General features: G+C 47.6%; 1 protein-coding gene and 2 long non-coding RNA genes across 8 annotated transcripts in view; 2 read left to right on the forward strand and 1 right to left on the reverse strand.

Moving 5' to 3' along the window:
* LOC309326103 overlaps window positions 1–21,666 on the reverse strand; it is a 267,454-nt gene that overhangs the window by 198,313 nt on the left and 47,475 nt on the right. The window contains exon 2 of the long non-coding RNA XR_014150155.1: window positions 9,201–9,284. This is a non-coding gene — a long non-coding RNA (uncharacterized lncRNA). The remainder of the gene's footprint in view (window positions 1–9,200; window positions 9,285–21,666) is intronic.
* The window catches only part of ALS2CL (ALS2 C-terminal like), a 90,061-nt gene that overhangs the window by 22,502 nt on the left and 45,893 nt on the right, over window positions 1–21,666 (forward strand). For 2 of the 6 annotated variants that reach the window (XM_081834229.1, XM_081834230.1), the window contains exon 1: window positions 11,255–11,344. The exons of 3 other annotated variants lie outside the window; for them this stretch is intronic. In XM_081834229.1, the coding sequence (XP_081690355.1) occupies window positions 11,270–11,344 (75 nt within the window). In that variant the 5' untranslated portion in view covers window positions 11,255–11,269. Of the gene's footprint in view, window positions 1–1,267; window positions 1,500–11,254; window positions 11,345–21,666 lie in introns of those variants that run through there. One more of the 6 variants, XM_081834233.1, reaches the window with a different exon arrangement.
* Window positions 437–8,280, forward strand: LOC309326144. The gene is made up of 2 exons (XR_014150200.1): window positions 437–588; window positions 8,165–8,280. It is a non-coding gene; the product is annotated as an uncharacterized lncRNA (long non-coding RNA).

Below are 21,666 nucleotides of genomic sequence, written 5' to 3' on the forward strand. Positions count from 1 at the left end.
GGAACCGGGTCTGAATTGCCTGGTTTCCTCCTCCTGATTGCACAGATGGGTAGATGAGAAGGGCACCTGCCTGGGCTGTGCAAGCTGTGGAACGGCCGCTCGCCTATGACGAGCAGCGACGTCCTCCAGGCGATCAGACGCAGCAGCTGATTTACGCTGGAAGAGGGTTGCTTATCTCTCCCATCACCAACACCACCCAATTTCCCTCTTTTGAAAAAGGGTAGGGAATAATAATAATAATAATAATAATAATAATAATAATAATAATTATTATTTATTTATACCCCGCCCATCTGTCTGGGTTTCCCCAGGGTAGAGAACTCTGGGGTGGTGGTGGGGTGACCAGTCGTGGTTGGATGCTGAGTTTTGATTTGCATTGAGGAGCAGATCAAAAGGTAAAGGTAAAGGTAAAGGGACCCCTGACCATTAGGTCCAGTCGTGACCGACTCTGGGGTTGCGGCGCTCATCTCGCTTTACTGGCCAAGGGAGTCGGCATACAGCTTCTGGGCCATGTGGCCAGCATGACTAAGCCGCTTCTGGCGAACCAGAGCAGCGCACGGAAACGCCGTTTACCTTCCTGCAGGAGTGGTACCTATTTATCTACTTGCACTTTGACGTGCTTTCGAACTGCTAGGTTGGCAGGAGCAGGGATCGAGCAACGGGAGCTCACCCCGTCACGGGGATTCGAACCGCCGACCTTCTGATTGGCAAGTCCTAGGCTCTGTGGTTTAACACACAGCGCCACCCATGCCCCTAGAGCAAAATGTACTCCTCCATAAACGCTTTTGCACCCTCAGTAATATCCTCTGCCTTGCATTTCTCCGGGGCAAGCCACAAACTCAGTTTAGGGAACAATGTGGATGCCAAACAGATCCCTCGCAATTAAATTTCACATTTCAAAATGTCACGTTTGAGTGTGTGGTTGTGTAACCATCCAAACTTCCTGTCCCCTGCCAGTCGGATTGTAAGCTCTTTGGGGGCAAGGACCCTTCCTATCCTTGCTGCAGAACAATGACTTGTTTTTCCCGTCCCGGATGCTGAACCCGGTGTCAGCTTTCCAGTTTAGAGCTGTCAGCCGTGATGTATGTATCCTTGCTGCTTAATTCTCTCAAATGCTTGCCAGCTTAGCTGCTGCGGCCTTCTGCCAAGGCGTACAGATCTTGGCTGCCGTTCAAGCAGTTTCCATGAGCACCAGGAATGCGCTCGCAGTGCATCCTGGGAGACAGAGATGTGCCTCTCTCTTTTTTTTTTCTTCCTTTGGAGAGCAAATCCAAAGGGTTGGCCTGGAAGACTTCCGTCAACAGGAGAGCATGTGAGCCTGAGAATTCTCCTGAAGGGCTGGGACTTTGGGGAAGGGCCAGACAGGGGAGCAAAGGCCATCCGTGTTTCACAGAGGAAAACGATGCGCAGCTCAGCTGAGGTCCTTGCCCTGTGGTCGTGCCTTGCTGGTATCGCCTGACCCCACCTTCTAGCAGAATGAGTCTTTGTCTTCCCTGCGGGTGAGTTGTGGGCGACTGAACGAAACCCGAAACTCATTATTGAGGGGAAGTGTGTGGAACAGGTCTCGGTGTTTCGATTTCTGGGGATGGAGTTGAGAGGTGACCTAACCTGGGGAGAAAAACAGTAAAGACCTGATGAAGAGAGCACAGCAGAGGTTATATTTTCTGAGAATCCTCTGGAAAAACAACCTCTCAAAGGACCTGTTGATGGCATTTTACCATTGTACTATGGAGAGTGTGTTAACTTATGGTCGGTGTGTGTGGTTTGGGAGCTGCACGGTCAGGGGGAAAACAATGCTGTCCAGGGTTGTAAAGACTGCAGAGAGAATAATTGGGTGCACTCTTCCCACCTTGGATCAAATCTATGCTTCCAGGTATCATAAGAAAGCTGCAGAGATAGCGCAGGATAGTGCGCACCCCAGAAATGATCTCTTTCAGCTTCTGCCTTCTGGAAGAAGGTAAAGGTAAAGGGACCTCTGACCATTAGGTCCAGTCGTGGCTGACTCTGGGGCTGTGGCGCTCATCTCGCTTTATTGGCCGAGGGAGCCGGCGTACAGCTTCCGGGTCATGTGGCCAGCATGACTAAGCCACTTCTGGCGAACCAGAGCAGCGCACGGAAATGCTGTTTACCTTCCCGCCACAGTGGTACCTATTTATCTACTTGCACTTTGATGTGCTTTTGATGTGCTAGGTTGGCAGGAGCAGGGACCGAGCAACAGGAGCTCACCCTGTCGCAGGGATTCGAACCGCCAACCTTCTGATTGGCAAGGGACCGCAGCGCCACTTGCGTCCCTCTGGAAGAAGATACGGGGTTATAAAGACTAGGAATAGCCGCCTGAGAAACATTTTCTATCCAAATGCAATTTTGGTTTTAAATGCAGTGTAAGCTAGTCTCTGTGGGAGTATATTGTATTTAATTATGGGGTGTCAGAGTTTTTAGGGGGTTAACCAGGCTGGGATAGCAGGCTTGTTGGTTTTTGAATGTCCGATGTAGATTTTTTCAATTTCGTTGTTCTGTATGGGACAATGTCAATAAAGATTATCGTATCGTAACGTTCTCTATAAATTTCTCCCCTGCCCGTCACTGTCCAAAAAGTGTCAGGGAAAGAACAGAGCATGCAAAGAGACAGAGAGGGGTCAGCTCTGTGCTATGCACAATCTGCTGGGATGCAACTTTCGGAGGATGTGGCTGTTGAGCTCTTGATTTACTCTTGTCAAAGGTACAGAAATTTCTCGACTTGATACTGTGTTAGCAAAGGACTGGTTTTCCTGTGTGGTCAAATCCACACTGTACATTTAGAACATATTTTAAAGTGCACGGCTCCCCCATCACACCCAGGATCCTGGGAATTGTAGTTTGTTAAGGGTGCTGGGAGTGGTAGTTCTGCAGGGGGTAAATCATCCCCCCCCCCAAAAAAAAACACCAAAAAGATTTCTGGGGATTGTAATGCGCCTTAAATGTTTTGTGTAGATATGGCCGTTTTAGGGCAGAAAGTTGTGTTAGGACGAAAGTGAGAAATAACTGCTGGGTTTGATCATTTAATTTTTAAAAGCTTTTTTATCCCCAGGAGATTACAGCATGAAAGACAACAACAGAGAAAGGCAGGGGGTGGAGGCAAGGGAATCAATGCCTTGTTGTATTTAGTTACAGTAGGACATAGAGACTGAGAGTTTGCCCGTGGAAGGCTTGAGGTTAAAGATGGATCTTTCGAGGAGCTGTTTGAGAGAAGTCGGAGGGGTGGCATTGCTGCTGACTTATTTGTTTATTTGCAATTGCAGCCTGCTCTTTAGTACGTTTCCGAGCACAATTCAAAGTGCTGGTGCTGCCCTTTAAAGCCCTAAACGGCCTCAGTCCTGTATACCTGAAGGAGCGTCTCCACCCCCATCGTTCAGCCTGGACACTGAGATCCAGCACCGAGGGCCTTCTGTCAGTTGCCTCATTGCGAGAAGTGAGGTTACAGGGAACCAGACAGAGGGCCTTCTCGGTGGCGGCGCCTTCCCTGTGGAACACCCTCCCACCAGATGTCAAAGCGATAAATAACTACCTGACATTCAGAAGACATCTTAAGGCAGCCCTGTTCAGGGAAGTTTTTAATCTGTGATATTTTACTGTATTTTTTGTTTCTATGGAAGCCGCCCAGAGTGGCTGGGGAAACCCAGCCAGATGGGCGGGGTACAAATAATAAATTATTATTATTTAGCCAAACAAGACTCCCAGATCGGCCTGCGTGCAGACAAGTAAAAAAACGAGTCAGTCCCTACTTGAAGTCTAAGGGATGCAGCAGCAAAGGAAAGCAGAACTGGGAGGGATGAGGAAAAAAGGAAGATCAGATGCCAAGTCTTAAGACTTTAAAAATGGTAGGAGGATGGTCCAAGCAAGGCAAAAAAGAGAGAAAGGGCAAAATCCTTTGGCAATAAGCTTGCCAGCCATGTTTGGTGATGAGAACACATTTCATGTGCATTTTCTAAGGCGGCATGGAATGCTTTGCATGGAAAAACCCCAAGCCCAGGAGCTCCAGGTGGGGCTGCGAATGCCCCACCTGCTTTGCAGAGGGTTAGACTAGATGACCCACTGGGTCCCTTCCAATTTTGCAATCCTATGAATCCCGAGTTTTGCTCTTTATTGGTGAATCTAAGCTAGATAGTCTGACTCCAGCTGCGTACGCACCATGCATTTAAAGCACCCCCCCCACAAAAATATATATCCTGGGAACTCTAAATGAGAGTTACCGTATTTTTTGCTCTATAAGACTCACTTTTTCCCTCCTAAAAAGTAAGGGGAAATGTGTGTGCGTCTTATGGAGCGAATGCAGGCTGCGCAGCTATCCCAGAAGCCAGAACAGCAAGAGGGATTGCTGCTTTCACTGCGCAGCGATCCCTCTTGCTGTTCTGGCTTCTGAGATTCAGAATATTTTTTTTGCTGTTTTCCTCCTCCAAAAACTAGGTGCGTCTTGTGGTCTGGTGCGTCTTATAGAGCGAAAAATACGGTACCCCTGGGGAAAGGGCTTGAAGTGTGTCGGTAAGCCTGATTCCAATGCTCCGATGTAGTTGTGCCATTTGGCCACTAGGTGTCCCCATTATGGTTTTCTCAAGAATGTGGTTCTCTGCAAAGAACAGATGATTTGGCCCCAAAGCAGGGAAGGAAAGTGGAAATTGTGAGATTGTGGGCCCTCCCTGAATGGACACATTGATGTTCAGCTGGTGCTCACCTGCCACTGAAGACTGCAGTTGCATCCTGCATTGAGCTGGATTGGATGACCTCTGATGATGATGATGATGATAATAATAATTTGTACCCCGCCCATCTGGCTGGGTTTTCCCAGCCACTCTGGCGGCTTCCAACAAAGATTAAGAATACATTAAAATGTCACACATTATAAACTTCTAAATGTCAGGTAGTTGTTCTTCTCTTTGACATCTGATGGGAGGGGGTTCCACAGGGCGGGTGCCACTACCGAGAAGGCCCTCTGCCTGGTTCCCTGTAGCTTGGCTTCTCGCAGGGAGGGAAGAGCCAGAAGGCCCTCGGAGATGGACCTCAGCGTCCGGGCAGAACGATGGGGGTGGAGACGCTCCTTCAGGAATACAGGGCCAGGGCCATTTAGGGCTTTAAAGGTCAGCACCAACACTTTGAATTGTGCTCGGAAACGTACTGGGAGCCAATGCAGGTCTTTCAGGACTGGTGTTATATGGTCTCGGCGGCCGCTCCCACTCACCAGTCTAGCTGCCGCATTCTGGATTAATTGCAGTTTCCAGGTCACCTTCAAAGGTAGTAGAATATTAATAGTGAAATAATTATTAAGCTCTAACAATATGCTAGATGGTAATTTATGGACCTAATAGGTATCTCAAGCCATTTGCCCATGCATAATGTAGGCACCCCATAAAGTGGTACCTTGTTTTTTTCTTTAATATTTTTTGGGGGGCCCAAGAGAGTGGGACCCTAAGCTATAGCTTCTTTAGCTTATACGTAAATCCGGCGCTGGGATTAACCAACCAGTTGAAGCCGTTTCCCAGGAATGTAGCCGCTGTCACATGCAGACAGCTTCTAGGAGCCCCAGGTGAGAGCTGAGTGCAGGATGGGGACCAACAGTGAACAAACTACCCCAGAAGGAGCACGACGTGTCCCCTATCCAGGTACTAAAGGGAAAGGGAAAGGGACCCCTGACCATTAGGTCCAGTCGTGACCGACTCTGGGGTTGCAGCGCTCATCTCGCTTTACTGGCCGAGGGAGCCGGCGTACACCTTCCGGGTCATGTGGCCAGCATGACTAAGCCGCTTCTGGCGAACCAGAGCAGCGCACGGAAATGCTGTTTACCTTCCCGCCAGACTGGTACCTATTTATCTACTTGCACTTTGACGTGCTTTCAAATTGCTAGGTTGGCAGGAGCAGGGACCGAGCAATGGGAGCTCACCCTGTCGCGGGGATTCGAACCACCAATCTTCTGATCGGCAAGTCCTAGGCTCTGTGGTTTAACCCACAGCGCCACCCCCATCCCCTATCCAAGAACTACCCCTTCCCTAAAACCCCCCACACCCTGCGGTTGGTGTTCTCCATTTTCAGCTGCAAGAAGCTACCATTAGAACAGGCAGTTGTGCACCGAGCATCTAAGGTTTCCATAACTTCTCAAGGTTATTCCCTGTCACGAGTTAAATAGCTGTTCCTGGTCACTGACCGAAACACGGCCACCTCAGAAGTTCCTAAGCCATGCCACTCATCAATTCTGTGCATCTAGCAGGAAGTTAGAAGACACTCATTGCTGCCTGGAAAATTTAAGACTGCTTTGAGCTGTGTCACATTCACCCAAGTGCCCCACACAGAGCAGCTTTGGAGCTCTGGGGAGAATGCCAGAGATCTGTGGTTTGCTGATAGACGTGGTGATGTGTACCAGGATTTTGGATACTCAATAGAGCTACAAAAATGGGAGGAATTATGGAAAAGCAATTTAAAATTTACAGCGCGCTATCTAATTCATTTTCCCAGTACAGTGGTACCTATTGTAGGTACTATTTCTGGGTTAGCGGAGTCTGTAACCTGAAGCATCTGTAACCTGAGGTACCACTGTTGAATAAAACATCAAACATTAAAAACTTCCCTAAACAGGGCTGCCTTCAGATGTCTTCTAAAAGTCAGATAGTTGTTTATTTCCTTGACACCTGATGGGAGGGTGTTCCACAGGGCGGGCGCCACCACCGAGAAGGCCCTCTGCCTGGTTCCCTGTAACTTGGCTTCTCGCAGGGAGGGAACCGCCAGAAGGCCCTCGGCGCTGGATCTCAGTGTCCGGCTGAATGATGGGGGTGGAGACGCTCCTTCAGTTATACTGGACCGAGGCCGTTTAGGGCTTTAAAGGTCAGCACCAACACTTTGAATTGTGCTCGGAAACGTACTGGAAGCCAATGTAGGTCTTTCAAGACCGGTGTTATGTGGTCTCGGCGGCTGCTCCCAGTCACCAGTCTGGCTGCCACATTCTGGATTAGTTGTAGTTTCCGGGTCACCTTCAAAGGTAGCCCCACATAGAGCGCATTGCAGTAGTCCAAGCGGGAGATAACCAGAGCATGCACCACTCTGGCGAGACAGTCCGCGGGCAGGTAGGGTCTCAGCCTGCGTACCAGATGGAGCCAGTAAACAGCTTCCCTGGACACAGAACTCGCCTGAACCTCCATGGACAGCTGTGAGTCCAAAATGACTCCCAGGCTGCGCATCTGGTCCTTCAGGGGCACAGTTACCCCATTCAGGACCAGGGAGTCCTCCACACCCGCCCGCCTCCTGTCCCCCCAAAACAGTCCTTCTGTCTTGTCAGGATTCAACCTCAATCTGTTAGCCGCCATGCTCTTATATGTCCATGGAGAGCTGCTGGAGGTTTCCGAGCCCTAGAATAAATTGTGTGCATCATTTCTTCCTCCTCCGTCTCCCACCTAAGCTCCGGTTCTGGCTGGCTGGGCCAGGAATGTTCTGTCCCAGGTCGCTGGGCTTGGTCCGTTAAGCGAAGGAGGATCGGCTTGGCATCTCCTCGCCTACAGAGAGCAAAGAGCGCCTGAGAATACAAAGAGGCTTTTGTTAGGACTCCTTTAGCGCTTCCCTGAAGCAGAGGGAGTCCGTGGGATGCTTTTGCTGAGCTGCATTCTTGCCAGAGACCAAACGCCTGGCGGCTACAGCGCGTAAGGAGAGGGTTTTGCATTCTTTGGCTAACTGGTTTGGCCTATAAGGTAAAGGTAAAGGGACCCCTGACCATTAGGTCCAGTCGTGCCCAACTCTGGGGTTGCGGCGCTCATCTCGCTTTATTGGTTGAGGGAGCCGGCGTACAGCTTCCAGAGCAGCGCACGGAAACGCCATTTACCTTCCCACCGGAGTGGTACCTATTTATCTACTTGCACTTTGACGTGCTTTTGAACTGCTAGGTGGGCAGGAGCAGGGACCGAGCAACGGGAGCTTACCCCGTCGCGGGGATTTGAACCTCCGACCTTCTGATCAGCAAGTTCTAGGCTCTGTGGTTTAACCCACAGCGCCACCCGTGTCCCTATAGGTTTGGCCTATAGTTTTACTTAAAAAAATATATATTAACAAATTCAACATAACAAATCAACAATACAAATCAACAATAGAAATCATCTTCATTGTTTTCCCCCTCCCATTTTTCCCCTCCTCCACCCCCCAGGACTTCCTTCAGCTGCTCTCTCTGATTTCTTATCCCATATTGTTCTCCGCATATTAAAAAATTGTATACATGCTTATATTATCTATCCACCATATTAATCCAATAAATTTGTGTATGTTTATTCAAAACCTGCCAAGGAGTCCAGTTCATTTTGTTGTCTTTTTAAATAGGTTGTAAAAAGCTCCCATTCTTCTTTAAAGTCACAGTTGTCTTTATCTCGCAATTTACGCGTCAATTTCGCCAGTTCTGCATAGTTCGTTAATTTCTCTTGCTGCTGTTCTTTTGTCGGGGTTTTCTCCTTCTTCCATCCTTGTGCTATCAAGACTCTTGCCGCCGTTGTTGCTTACGTAAACAAATCCTTTATTTTTCTTGGCAGGTCTTGTCCAACAATCCCTAACAAAAATGCTTCTGGTTTTTTTTACAAATGTCATTTTAAACATTTGGCCTACAGTTTTGCAGAACACGGTTTGCCCTCGGGTTTGTGGAGCTGCAATGGATTTGTGTGGGACCGTAACTGGCTTGGAAGAAATAAAAATCTGAGATCAAAGGAACTCCTAGTTCTTCAACACTCTTTCTTTCAGCAGTTTCCCGCAAGCGAAAGCATTGCTGCCCCTAATTGTGGAGACAGAGAACAGCCATCCAGGCTAGTAGCTCTTAATCATGGGTAGGCAAACTAAGGCCCGAGGGCCGGATCCGGCCCAATCGCCTTCTCAATCCGGCCCACGGACGGTCTGGGAATCAGAGTGTTTTTACATGAGTAGAATATGTCCTTTTATTTAAAATGCATCTCTGGGTGATTTGTGGGGCATAGGAATTCATTCATCCCCCCCCCAAAAAAATATAGTCTCCCCCCCCCAAGGTCTGAGGGACAGTGGAATGGCCCCCAGCTGAAAAAGTTTGCTGACCCCTGCTCTTGATAGCCCTCTCTTGCTCTTGATAGCCCACGAATTTGGCTACAGTGGTACCTTGGTTCTCAAACGCCTTGGTACTCAAACAACTTGGAACCCAAACACTGCAAACCAGCAAGTAAGTGTTCTGGTTTGCGAACTTTTTTTGGAAGCCGAACGTGCTCTGTTTTGAGTCTTATGCTTCCGTTTTGAGTGTTACGCTGAGGTCTGTCTGCTTTTGCTATCTATTTTGCATTTCTGTTTTTGCGGCTCTTTTGCTTTTTGTTTTTGTGACTGTGCGGAACCCAGTTCAGCTACTGGTGGGCTGATTGTGTGACTGCAGTACATTGTTTATTGCTTTCATTTTATGGATCAGTGGTCCCGTTAGATATAAAATGCATGTTTGCAGTTTGAAAACCAAGGTACCACTGGATCCGTAAAATGGAAGCAATAAACAATGTACTGCAGGCATACAAACAATCCATCAGTAGCTGAACTGGATTCCACACAGTCACAAAAACAAAACAAAAAAGAGCCACAAAAACAAAAATGCAAAATAAATAGCAAAAACAGACAAGAATTCAAAACAGAAGTGTGGCACTCAAATTGGAAGCGAAACACTCAAAACGGAGCATGTTCAGGTTCCGAAAAAAGTTCGCAAACCGGAACACTTACTTCCGTGTTTGCATTGTTTGGGTTCTAAGTTGTTTGAGTACCAAGGCGTTTGAGAACCAAGGAACCACTGTACCAGTTTCTGAAAACTGCAGAAGGAGACTGTGCATTTGTTTTGGGATTCTTCTTGTGGGTTTCCCTCTCTGGATGACTTTCTGAGAACAGAATGCTGGACGAGACGGGCCGTTGGCCCGATTCCCTGGCCAGAGTTGACAAAACTGCTCTTCTCGATAAGTTTCAATTCAGCGTTTTTCGCACTGGCATTTTTAAAAATGCCAGCCTCTGTTTTCAAAGCTCCTTTGTTCGAGATGCAACCCTCTGTAAATTCCTCAGTCGCCTTGGCTTGGCAGTTTAGCCACAGCCTAGATTATGGGTAGGCAAACTAAGGCCCGGGGGCTGGATCCGGCCCAATCGCCTTCTCAATCCAGCCTGTGGATGGTCCAGGAATCAGCGTGTTTTTACATGAGTAGAATGTGTCCTTTTATTTAAAATGCACCTCTGGGTTATTTGTGGGGCCTCCTGGTGTTTTTATATGAGTAGAATGTGTCCTTTTTAAAAAAATGCATCTCTGGGTTATTTGTGGAGCATAGGAATTCATTCATCCCCCCCCCCAGCCCCCTACAAGTTCTGAGGGACAGTGGACTAGCTCCCTTTCTGTTTTGCAATTTAGAGTATTCATTTAAACAACCTTAAAATATAAATGATCTCCCTTCTTCTCTTTCCATGGTTTGTTTTGCATAACATAAATCCCTGCATATTTTACATAAACTAAACCATTCAGTATTCCATTATTACATCCATCAGAACTTCTTTACAGTGGTGCCCCGCAAGACGAACGCCTCGCAAGACGGAAAACCCGCTAGACGAAAGGGTTTTCCGTTTTGGAGGCGCTTCGCAAAACGAATTTCCCTATGGGCTTGCTTCGCAAGACGAAATGTCTTGCGAGTTCCTGCGGGTTTTTTCCCCTCCCTTCCCCCTTTTCCTAAGCCGCTAAGCCGCTTATCAGCTGATCCGCTAAAAGCCGCTAAACCGCTAATAGCGCTAATCCGCTAAGCTGTCAATGGGCTTGCTTCACAAGACGAAAAAACCGCTATACGAAGAGCCTCACGGAACGGATTAATTTCGTCTTGCGAGGCACCACTGTACACGGAACTGATCTTAATGCTGTCAATGTTTTCAAATACTGTATACACAACCCCATCCCCATACATTCAATAAACGTGTTCCAATCTTCTTCTTTTTTAAAAAAATGTTTGCTCACCCCTGGCCTAAATCTTCCTCCCAGGCTCCTGATCTTTTAAAACTAAATCATTGCCCTTTGCCAGGCTGCAAGCAGTAGGGCTTGTTTGTAAACAGGCGGGACGAAGGAGGAAACGAATTGTGCGGCTGGCTTGAAACCTTCTGCCTGGGATGGTTTTGTAATCGTACCTCTGGGCTGTGGCGGGTGTGTGTTGTGTGTGTGTCATCCAGGAAGCAGGATCTGGAGCTGAACAGAAAAGGAAATTTGGCAGTGGGAGGCGGGCGGGGAGTGGCATTGCAGGTTCTTAAACAGCCAGGCATGAAAAGCTGCCCGGAATTGCTCAGAGGTGCCGCCGGCAACGAACCACGCAAGCTATATTGCTTTCAATATAAGGCAAGTTGTTTTTCCGTCTTCTTTTTTCGAATGGTAGAGTTGGACCCCAGGGGATATCTAGTCCAACCCCCTTTTGACCAGCTGGGATTTTTCAGTAGCAACTGAGACCCCTCACTGCCTCGGCCTGTGAAATCGGGCCATCTGTGAATTAGACTGCCCTCTGTTCTCAAAGGCAAGGAGCCCGAGTTTGATTCAAGCCTGTCTTCTTCCAAAGTAACAGGACTGTAGAGCATGCGCAGACTGCTTTCTGATGAACAGGCAGCCTGCAGACTGCTTGAAATAGGAGCCACCTAGGATGTGGACGCAAAGGAGGCTGCTTTGCCTAGCTGGTTCCTTTTCTTAAAAACTTTTACAATGCGCTATTTCAAATCAAAGACGGTTTTCCTGTTATTTTTAAGCGTGGGATGATGCGGTCTAGGTTGACCGAATTGGCTTAAATGTGTATCCCAGTTTAACCAGTGCTTGCGAGGGCAAGAAGGATAATTACTTGGGAGTATACCTCCTCCAATTGGATTCAGGTGACTTGCTCCTGAGTAGACTCACAGAGAGGATTGTATTGTTAAAGGAGGAGTCTAGCTGTATGGCTATTCCAGAGGGAGCGAAGCATTAAGAAGAAAGAGCTGGTTGTCGCTTGCTGCCTTCTTGTAAATGGGCATCTCGTTGGGTACCGCAATAACAGGATGCTGAAATAGAGGAGCCATTGGCCTCATCCACCAAGACTGTGGCGCTGTGGTCTAAACCACTGAGCCTCTTGGGCTTGCCGATCAGAAGGTCAGCGGTTCAAATCCATGCGATGGGGTGAGCTCCCGTTGCTCTGTCCTGCCAACCTAGCAGTTCGAAAGCACACCAGTGCAAGTAGATAACTAGGTACCGCTCCAGCGGGAAGGTAAACAGCATTTCTGTGCGCTCTGGTTTCCGTCACGGTGTCCCGTTGCGCCAGAAGCAGTTTAGTCTTGCTGGCCACATGATCCAGAAAGCTGTCTGTGGACAAACACCGGCTCCCTCGGCCTGAAAGAGAGATGAGTGCCGCAACCCCATAGTTGCCTTTGGCTGGAATTAACCGTCTGTGGGTCCTTTACTTTTTTATTTTTACCACCAAGACCTTATTGATGTCCTTGGCAGGACATGAAGGCAACAAACTTCCTGGAATTCAGTGGACTTTGAGCATAGAGATGGAATATACTCTCTCCTCTGTGAATTCTGCCTCGTCCCCTTTTGTAGCATTCCAAGCTAGTAGCCGTCACCAACTGTGCACCTTGTAGCAGTGAGTTCCGCACATTCTGCATTGCGCAGAGGAGTCCTTGACTTTTTTCTGCACATCAGCTTTGCTAAGTTTCTAGGATTCTGGGAGAAAAGGACACGCTCTCCATCTATTGCTATTGGATTTTGTTATTTTTGAAGCATGTGATATTTCACCCTACCTTGTGCCTGGCATCTGCACGGGGATAGGGGCTCGAAATTCAATTCTGTTTGCACCGTAACATGAAACTACAGGTGCCCTCCCTCTCCATTTTGCAGTGCAGCTCTTTGGCCAGGAAATGTGTGCCAAAATGGATAAGTTATGGGAGAGTATGGTAAAATAATAAGCAGAAATGTATTGTATGAGGGGAAATTGCTAGCACAAATGTGTGTGCTTGGAAAATGCTGACGCGCTTAAAAATCTGCAAGCTGCTGCAGCAGTGTGGAACACTAAATTTAAGACTGGAAAAATGGGGGGGGGACCTAAAAGAAATGGAAATTGGCAGATTTCCTCCCCTAACCCTGTGGATGCATCTACACCATACATTTCAACCCCCCGCCCCCCCAAAAAAGAATCATGGGTGCTGGTAATTATAGCTTTGTGGGGGTAAACTACAGTTCCCAAGATTATTGGGGGTGAGAAATGTGCTTTGAATATATGGTATGTATTCAGCCTACATTTGCACCTGATGTGTGGTAAAGTAGTAGTAGTAGTAGTTATTTATTATTATTATTACAATTAATTTATTGACATCTAAAGCACCATTTCAAGGCCATCTGGCGCTGTGGGTTAAACCACACAGCCTAGGACTTGCCGATCAGAAGGTCGGCGGTTCGAATCCCCGCGACGGAGTGAGCTCCCTTTGCTCGGTCCCAGCTCCTGCCAACCTAGCAGTTCAAAAGCACATCAAAGTGCAAGTAGATAAATAGGTACTGCTCCGGCGGGAAGGTAAACGCCGTTTCCGTGTGCTGCTCTGGTTCGGCAGAAGTGGCTTAGTCATGCTGGCCACATGACCCGGAAGCTGTACGCCGGCACCCTCGGCCAATAAAGCGAGATGAGCGCCACAACCCCAGAGTTGGCCACGACTGGACCTAATGGTCAGGGGTCCCTTTACCTTTACCTTTACACATGGGGTAATGCAGAGTTGGTGAAGCAAAGGATGTGTATTTGCAGTGTGGGAACTTGGTTGTATGTCTGGGTTTCTGCCTGTGAGAACTACAAATTCTAAAACAAAATACGTGCAGAAAACCTCACAAGCTAGCCTTGACAACCTTTTCAAGGATCCCTTGTGTACGCCCACCTTACACCCTGGTTTTGACGAGTATTTTGCGCCTTGCTTACTGGAGCACCAAATAGATTTCCCCCATTTCCTCTGAGGCATCAGGGACAGCGGCATTCAAGGAACTGAGCAGCTTGGCATTGCATTAGGAAGTTTCTCCTTTTGAGATGATTCAGTTGGGTGGATTTTCCTCTGATTCTCTGGTGTGAGGTCGCCAATATCTGAAGTCAGAAAGCAATTCCTGACAGGTCGGGTGGAACTGTTGTTGTGTGTTTTTCCTTGGAATAATAATAATTTATTATTTATACCCTGCCCATCTGTCTGGGTTTCCCCAGCCACTCTGGGCGGCTCCCAACAGAATAATAAAAACACAAGAGAACATCAAACATTAAAAACTTCCCTAAACAGGGCTGCCTTCAGATGTCTTCTAAAAGTCAGGTAGTGGTTTATTTCCTTGACATCTGACGGGAGGGCGTTGCACAGGGCGGGTGCCGCCACCGAAAAGGCCCTCTGCCTGGTTCCCTGTAACCTCACTTCTTGCAGGGAGGGAACCGCCAGAAGGCCCTCGGTGCTGGACCTCAGTGTCCAGGCTGAACGATGGGGGTGGAGATGCTCCTTCAGGTATACTGGGCCGAAGCCATTTAGGACTTTAAAGGTCAGCACCAACACTTTGAATTGTGCTTAGAAATGTACTTGGAGCCAGTGTAGGTCTTTCAAGACCAGTGTTATGTGGTTTCGGCGGCCGCTCCCAGTCACCAGTCTAGCTGCCGCATTCTGGATTAGTTGCAGTTTCCGGGTCACCTTCAAAGGTAGCCTCACGTAGAGCACATTGAAGTAGTCTCTCAGTCAATTGAAGCCAGCGTTCCTCTGGACTGTACTTTCTGAGAATCACAAATAGGAAGTGTGCTGCTGTGACGTTTGGGTTCAGCTGGTGAGCACCGACGCTTTCTGTTCAGAAAAGAGCAGCCCAAACGATCATAGGGACGAAGCGGTTTCCTCTATGAAAAAAGTTGCGGCTTTTTTTGGGGGGGGGGATTGGAGTCAGAGGGGATGTACTGGAAGTTTATAGAATTATGCATGGCACAAAGAAAGTGGATACAGTGGTACCTCGGGTTAAGTACTTAATTCGTTCCGGAGGTCCGTTCTTAACCTGAAACTGTTCTTAACCTGAAGCACCACTTTAGCTAATGGGGCCTCCCGCTGCTGCCGTGCCGCCGGAGCACGATTTCTGTTCTCATCCTGAAGCAAAGTAATTAACCTGAAGCACTATTTCTGGGTTAGCAGAGTCTGTAACCTGAAGCGTATGTAACCTGAAGCGTATGTAACCCCAGGTACCACTGTATAGAGAAACTCTTTTCTCCCTCTCATAACACTAGGACTTGTGGACAATGAGCGTTGGAAGATTCAGGACAGAGAACTGAAAGTCATTCTTAATGCAGTGCAGTCAAACTATGGAACTCCTTGCCACTGGAAAACAGTGATGGCCTGAATGGCTTTAAAAGAGGTTTAGACAAATTAATGGAGGAGGAGAGTGCTATCGATCGCTTCTATTGTGCCGCCCAGGTTGGAGGCAGTAATGTTTCTGCTGGAAACCTGTGGCAGGACTGAAACTCTGTGTTTTGCATTTCGTTCCCTACGATGTGAATCGTGCTGGAGCGGCGAAACTCCCATTCAGAACCGGGAGACAGCGGGGCGCCCTCCTTGGGCTTGAACTCTGAGGTTTTCCTGGCAACGGAAAGGGGCAGTTTTTGTCTGTGCTGAAACTTGCTTTTTCTTCCCTTTTGCCTCTTTCGTTTCTTTCCTTGGGCTTGAATGGAAGCTTTCCTACCGCGGTCGGCTAGGCCAAGGAATCCAGCCTTAACTCTTGCAGCGTAAACAGATGCCAGGAGAGTTAGTCATGGGGAGGGACTGGCATCCCTGGAAGGCTGGACCAGGTGGGAGGCTTAAGCCGGAAGGCTGGGAGAAAGCCTTGCTCATTCGCCAGAGACTTGAGGATTCACTTTGGGGTTATAAGTGGGGACTAGCCTATACTTGTAGGTGGAGGGGTGTGTGTGTGTGTGTGGAAATCTCCCAGAGGAGTGTACCAAGTCAGACTGCATGGGGATGGAAGAACGACTTCTTAATGCTTATATAAAACTTCCAGCAAGTGGAAAAATAATATCTGGGATCCTAGATTGAAGATTGCAAGCCGTATGATAGGAGTACAGTGGTGCCTCGCAAGACGAAATTAATTCGTTCCGCAAGTCTCTTCGTCTTGCGGTTTTTTCGTCTTGCGAAGCACCCCTATTAGCGGCTTAGCGGCTTAGCGCTATTAGCGGCTTAGCGGCTTAGAAAAAGGGGAGGGAAAGGGGGGAAATCGCAAGACTCGCAAGACGTTTTCGTCTTGCAAAGCAAGCCCATAGGGAAATTCGTCTTGCGAAGCACCTCGAAAAACGGAAAACCCTTTCGTCTAGCGAGTTTTTTGTCTTGCGAGGCATTCATCTTGTGGGGCACCACTGTATGTGAAGGTTTCGATAGGTGAAACTCGAAAAATTAGAATATCGTGGGAAAGTGGGAAAATTTATTTCAGCAACTCTAGGATTCTGTCTCAGGGCAGTTCGCAGCATAAAAATACAAGACAGAAATACAAAATGTGTAATAAAAACGAGAGCTGGAAGGAACCCTGAAAGTCATCTAGTCCATGGGTAGGCAAGCTAAGCCCCAGGGGCCAAATCCAACCCAATCTCCTTCTCGATCCGGTCCATAGACGGTGCAGGAATCAGTTTGTTTTTACATAAGTAGAATGTGTCCTTTTATTTAAAATGCATCTCTGGGTTATTTATGGGGCATAGGAATTTGTTCATTTTTTCCCCAAAATATAGTCCAGCCCCCCACAAGGTCTGAGGGACAGCGGACCGGCCCCCTACTGCAAAAGTTTGCTGACCCCATTCTAGTCCAACCCATAGCAATGCAGGAACCGCAGCTAAACACACAAACAAAGACACGGCTACACCCCTGTCTGCTCCATTCACCAGCCCCCTATGTTTTCCCCTACATTAACCCACTTTGCAACGTGCCTTTCCCCCCTTTCCTTCCCCCTGCCTGACTTCATGCAAATCCTGGATTCTAAAGATGCACTTTGTTGTTGTTGTTTAGTTGTTTAGTCGTGTCCGCCTCTTCGTGACCCCCTGGACCAGAGCACGCCAGGCACTCCTGTCTTCCACTGCCTCCCGCAGCTTGGTCAAACTCATGCTGGTAGCTTCGAGAACACTGTCCAACCATCTGTCCAACCGTACTGGCCTGATCCGGTACAACACTTACGTTCTGTGAGCAGGAGCGTATTGGCAGCCACGGTCTCCTAACCTCCATGGGTTCATTCCTGTCCGGTCTTCTGAACATGCTGTTGTTGTTGTTCAGTTGTTTAGTCTTGTCGGACTCTTTGTGACCCCCTGGACCAGAGCACTCCAGGCACTCCTGTCTTCCACTGCCTCCCGCAGTTTGGTCAAACTCATGCTGGTAGCTTCGAGAACACTGTCCAACCATCTCATCCTCTGTTGTCCCCTTCTCCTTGTGCCCTCCATCTTTCCCAACATCAGGGTCTTTTCCAGGGAGTCTTCTCTTCTCATGAGGTGGCCAAAGTATTGGAGCCTCAGCTTCAGGATCTGTCCTTCCAGTGAGCACTCAGGGCTGATTTCCTTCAGAATGGAGAGGTTTGATCTTCTTGCAGTCCATGGGACTCTCAAGAGTCTCCTCCAGCGCCACAATTCAAAAGCATCCATTCTTCAGCGATCAGCCTTCTTTATGGTCCAGCTCTCATTTCCATACATCACTACTGGGAAAACCATAGCTTTAACTATACGGACCTTTGTCGGCAAGGTGATGTCTCTGCTTTTTAAGATGCTGTCTAGGTTTGTCATTGCTTTTCTCCCAAGAAGCAGGCGTCTTTTAATTTTGTGGCTGCTGTCACCATCTGCAGTGTTCATGGAGCCCAAGAAAGTAAAATCTCTCACTGCCTCCATTTCTTCCCCTTCTATTTGCCAGAGTAGTGCAGAAGATGCACTACAGATGCTCAATTGGGTGTTGCGTGACGACAGCCTTACATTTCTATGCATATAGGGAGATATCATCCGGAGTGGTGTTCAAGGCTAGTTCTGATTCAAGAGCTCCCCAATGGCAGATCTGTCTTCTGCCATGAAGTTGCTTTTCGGCCTTAGGCTGTGAGGTTGTGGCTTCCCCCAGCCTTGTGCCTACCACTGGAGAAAAGAATGCCCATCTACCTTGCAGGGTTGTTGTAAAGATTGCAATTTGAAGGTCAGTGGTATTGGCTCCAGATTCCCAAGCGATACCCATTTGGTTCCATCACTATTAACGTTTTAAAGCAGGCCTTGAAAACCCATTTATTGTAAGCTGCTTTTAGTTGAGATGCAGAGGTGAATTTCTTGAGGGTTCCACCCCCCCAAAAAAAGTTAAAGAAATAAAGATCTGGACAATAGATGGGTCTCACCAATTCCAGCGATATGGTTAACATCTGGCATGTTTCCTGATTTTAGCCAACGGCTGTTACAAGAGCCAACTTAATATTCCTTCCTGTTATGGGTCTAGTATAGAATAAGAAAAATGTTCTGGGTTTTGGGTGTGTAAATGGGGTCAGGGGGGAATCTTGCTGGCAAAACGTCAGGGGAAACACGGATGGATGGCAATGCAATGGAAAAAAGCAGCAAAAACAGCTCCCAAAGTAAAAGTAAAAAGGGTACTATTGGGGGGTGGTCTTCCCCAAAAAGCTCAACGCTTTGCAGGTGTCAGGAATTTTTCTTTTCGAAATATGGCAATTGATGATCATTCCCCTGAAACTTGACTCACGAGATCCCCCCCCCCCAAAAAAATTGTCACATACTGGACTGGGGGTGACTTTCTGCTGTCAAGTTTGAACAGTGAGTGTTGAAATATTCAATATTCATTGACCTGGTGTCCTCCAGATTTTGGGTCCCCACTCCCCCCAGCCCCCAGCCAGCATGCTCAATGGTCAGGGCTAATGGGATTTGTGGTCCAGCACAGTCGAGAGGGAGCCAGATCCCTTACATGGCAGGCAAACTTACTTACTTCGTGCTAAGCTCACTGCCCAGAATATTCGCTCCTCCAGCTCCGCCATGCCAAGGTCTCATTCTTCCTAAAAAGACTTTGTTCTTTCTCCCTTTCTGTCCTTTAGATGCAGATCATCCTTCCATCATTTCCCTTTCTTTTTTCTTTTAGCTTTTCAGGCATCGTACCTGAATTCGCTTTCTCACCTCTTCCCTCCCAGTTCCGTTTTCCTTTTGTGCTGCATCTATTAGATGACTAGCCTGCCGACAGGGACTGTCAGTGACCCTGTTTAGCTCCCAGACAGCATGACCCAACAGTTGGGGATGATGAGAGTTGTACTCCAGCAACATCTGACTGGGACCGGCTAGCGGAAGACTGAAAGAATGGAACAAGTGAATGAATGAAATGACGGCCGCTGTGAAAGTTCCCCATTTTGCGAAAGGCCGGTGTACGCATTGAGCTGCTTCTTATGAATGGGCTTGAAGCACATTTTTTCCTGTTGCATCACACCTGGCTTTGTTTGGTTTCCTGTGTTTAAAACTCAAACCAGGCTTGAATGAGGTTGAATACCTGTTGAGTTTTTTGTTTTATTTTTCCTGGAAGAGAAGTCTCTTGTGCCTTAACAATGGGTGATGTCCCCCCCCCCCCAGCAGGAAAAGGGAGAGGGGAAAATAGCCAACCTAGCATCACCAACCTGGTCCCCTCTGGTCGTTCAAGGCCACCAGTATTAGCAAATGTCTGTCTCATTTAAGACTATATAGAAGCTTTATTCTCAAGAATGATGGAACTCACAAGTGGATGAGACTTTTCTTTTTCTATATCTTGGTTATTTTTAAAGGGAATCTTTGTTAGGAGTCTTTTGAGTGCTTTACTGATTGAAAACTTTATAACAGAAGTGTGCAATAGATATTAAGGGACGCAGGTGGCGCTGTGGGTTAAACCACAGAGCCTAGGACTTGCCGATCAGAAGGTCGGCGGTTCGAATCCGCGCAACGGGGTGAGCTCCTGTTGCTCGGTCCCAGCTCCTGCCCACCTAGCAGTTCGAAAGCACGTCAAAGTGCAAGTAGATAAATAAGTACCGCTCCAGCGGGAAGGTAAACGGCGTTTCTGTTCGCCAGAAGTGGCTTAGTCCTTAGTACGCCGGCTCCCTCGGCCAATAAAGCGAGATGAGCTCCACAACCCCAGAGTCGGCCACGAATGGACCTAATGGTCAGGGGTCCCTTTACCCTTTACAATAAATATTATAGGCAAAATGAGAAATAAAAATAAACAGTTATTCATTCTTTAACTCAGGGCCAGCAAACTTTTTCAGCAAGGGGCCAGTCCACTGTCCCTCAGACCTTGTGGGGGGCCGGACTATATTTTGAAAATAATAATAAAGAAATTCCTATGCCCCACAAATAACCCAGAGATGCATTTTAAATAAAAAGACACATTCTATTCATGTAAAAACACGCTGATTCCCAGACCGTCCGCAGGCCAGATTTAGAAGGCAATTGGGCCGGATCCGGCCCCCGGGCCTTAGGTTGCCTACCCATGCTTTAATTTAATACTTGCTTTGTACATCCATTTGTAATTAAATTTGTCAAGACCTCTGATCTTCCCCTTGCATTCTCGATTTAAATTCCTTAAACACGCGCTTAAACTTTGCTTTCTCCATATTATTTGAGTTACTATAAATTTTGTTTTGTACCATTATCCTATTAACACACCGCAGCTCAATCAAGACCAGCCAACGGACTGATCTTTTGACAGTGTTCCTTTTACATGAACTCTACAAATACCCCACTCTTTGGAGAATTTTTCAACAACAAAAAATGGTTATGAGTCAATATTTCATTATCCCTTCTGCTTTGTCCTTCCAGGCGGTGGGGCTTTCTGGTTTAAAATATCGAATCTTTGTTTTCTGTTTCTTTTTGTAACGTTTGCACACTTCTTCTGTTAACAAGTCAACAAGACCAAAAAAGAAGGGAAGAAAAAAAAGCAGGAGATATCAGCAGATCTGTTGGACTGACTTGCATTCCAGAAATAGGAGGAGTTAGGGAACATAAGTGATTTCCACTCCTGTTTCTGATGCAATTCTCCGACACCCTTTCGGTGCAGGGCAGGTGAAACTGCAGCTGTTATTGTTTAGTCGTTTAGTCGTGTCCGCTTCTTCGTGACCCCCTGAACCAGAGCACGCCAGGCACTCCTGTCTTCCACTGCCTCCCGCAGTTTGGTCAGACTCATGTTTGTAGCTTCGAGAACACTGTCCAACCATCTCGTCCTCTGCCGTCCCCTTCTCCTTGTGCCCTCCATCTTTCCCAACATCAGGGTCTTTTCCAGGGAGTCTTCTCTTCTCATGAGGTGGCCAAAGTATTGGAGCCTCAGCTTCAGGAACTGTCCTTCCAGTGAGCATTCAGGGCTTCAGAATGGATAAGTTTGATCTTCTTGCAGTCCATGGGACTCTCAAGAGTCTCCTCCAGCACCATAATTCAAAAACATCCATTCTTCGGCGATCAGCCTTCTTTATGGTCCAGCTCTCATTTCCATACATCACTACTGGGAAAACCAGAGCTTTAACTATTCGGACCTTTGTTGGCAAGGTGATGTCTCTGCTTTTTAAGATGCTGTCTAGGTTTGTCATCGCCTTTCTTCCAAGGAGCAGGCATCTTTTAATTTCGTGACTGCTTTCACCATCTGCAGTGATCATGGAGCCTAAGAAAGTAAAATCTCTCACTGCCTCCATTTCTGCCCTTTCTATTT

This window comes from Podarcis erhardii (genome assembly GCF_964252035.2).
Source record: "Podarcis erhardii genome assembly, chromosome: 12".
NCBI classification, from domain to species: Eukaryota; Metazoa; Chordata; class Lepidosauria; order Squamata; family Lacertidae; genus Podarcis; species Podarcis erhardii.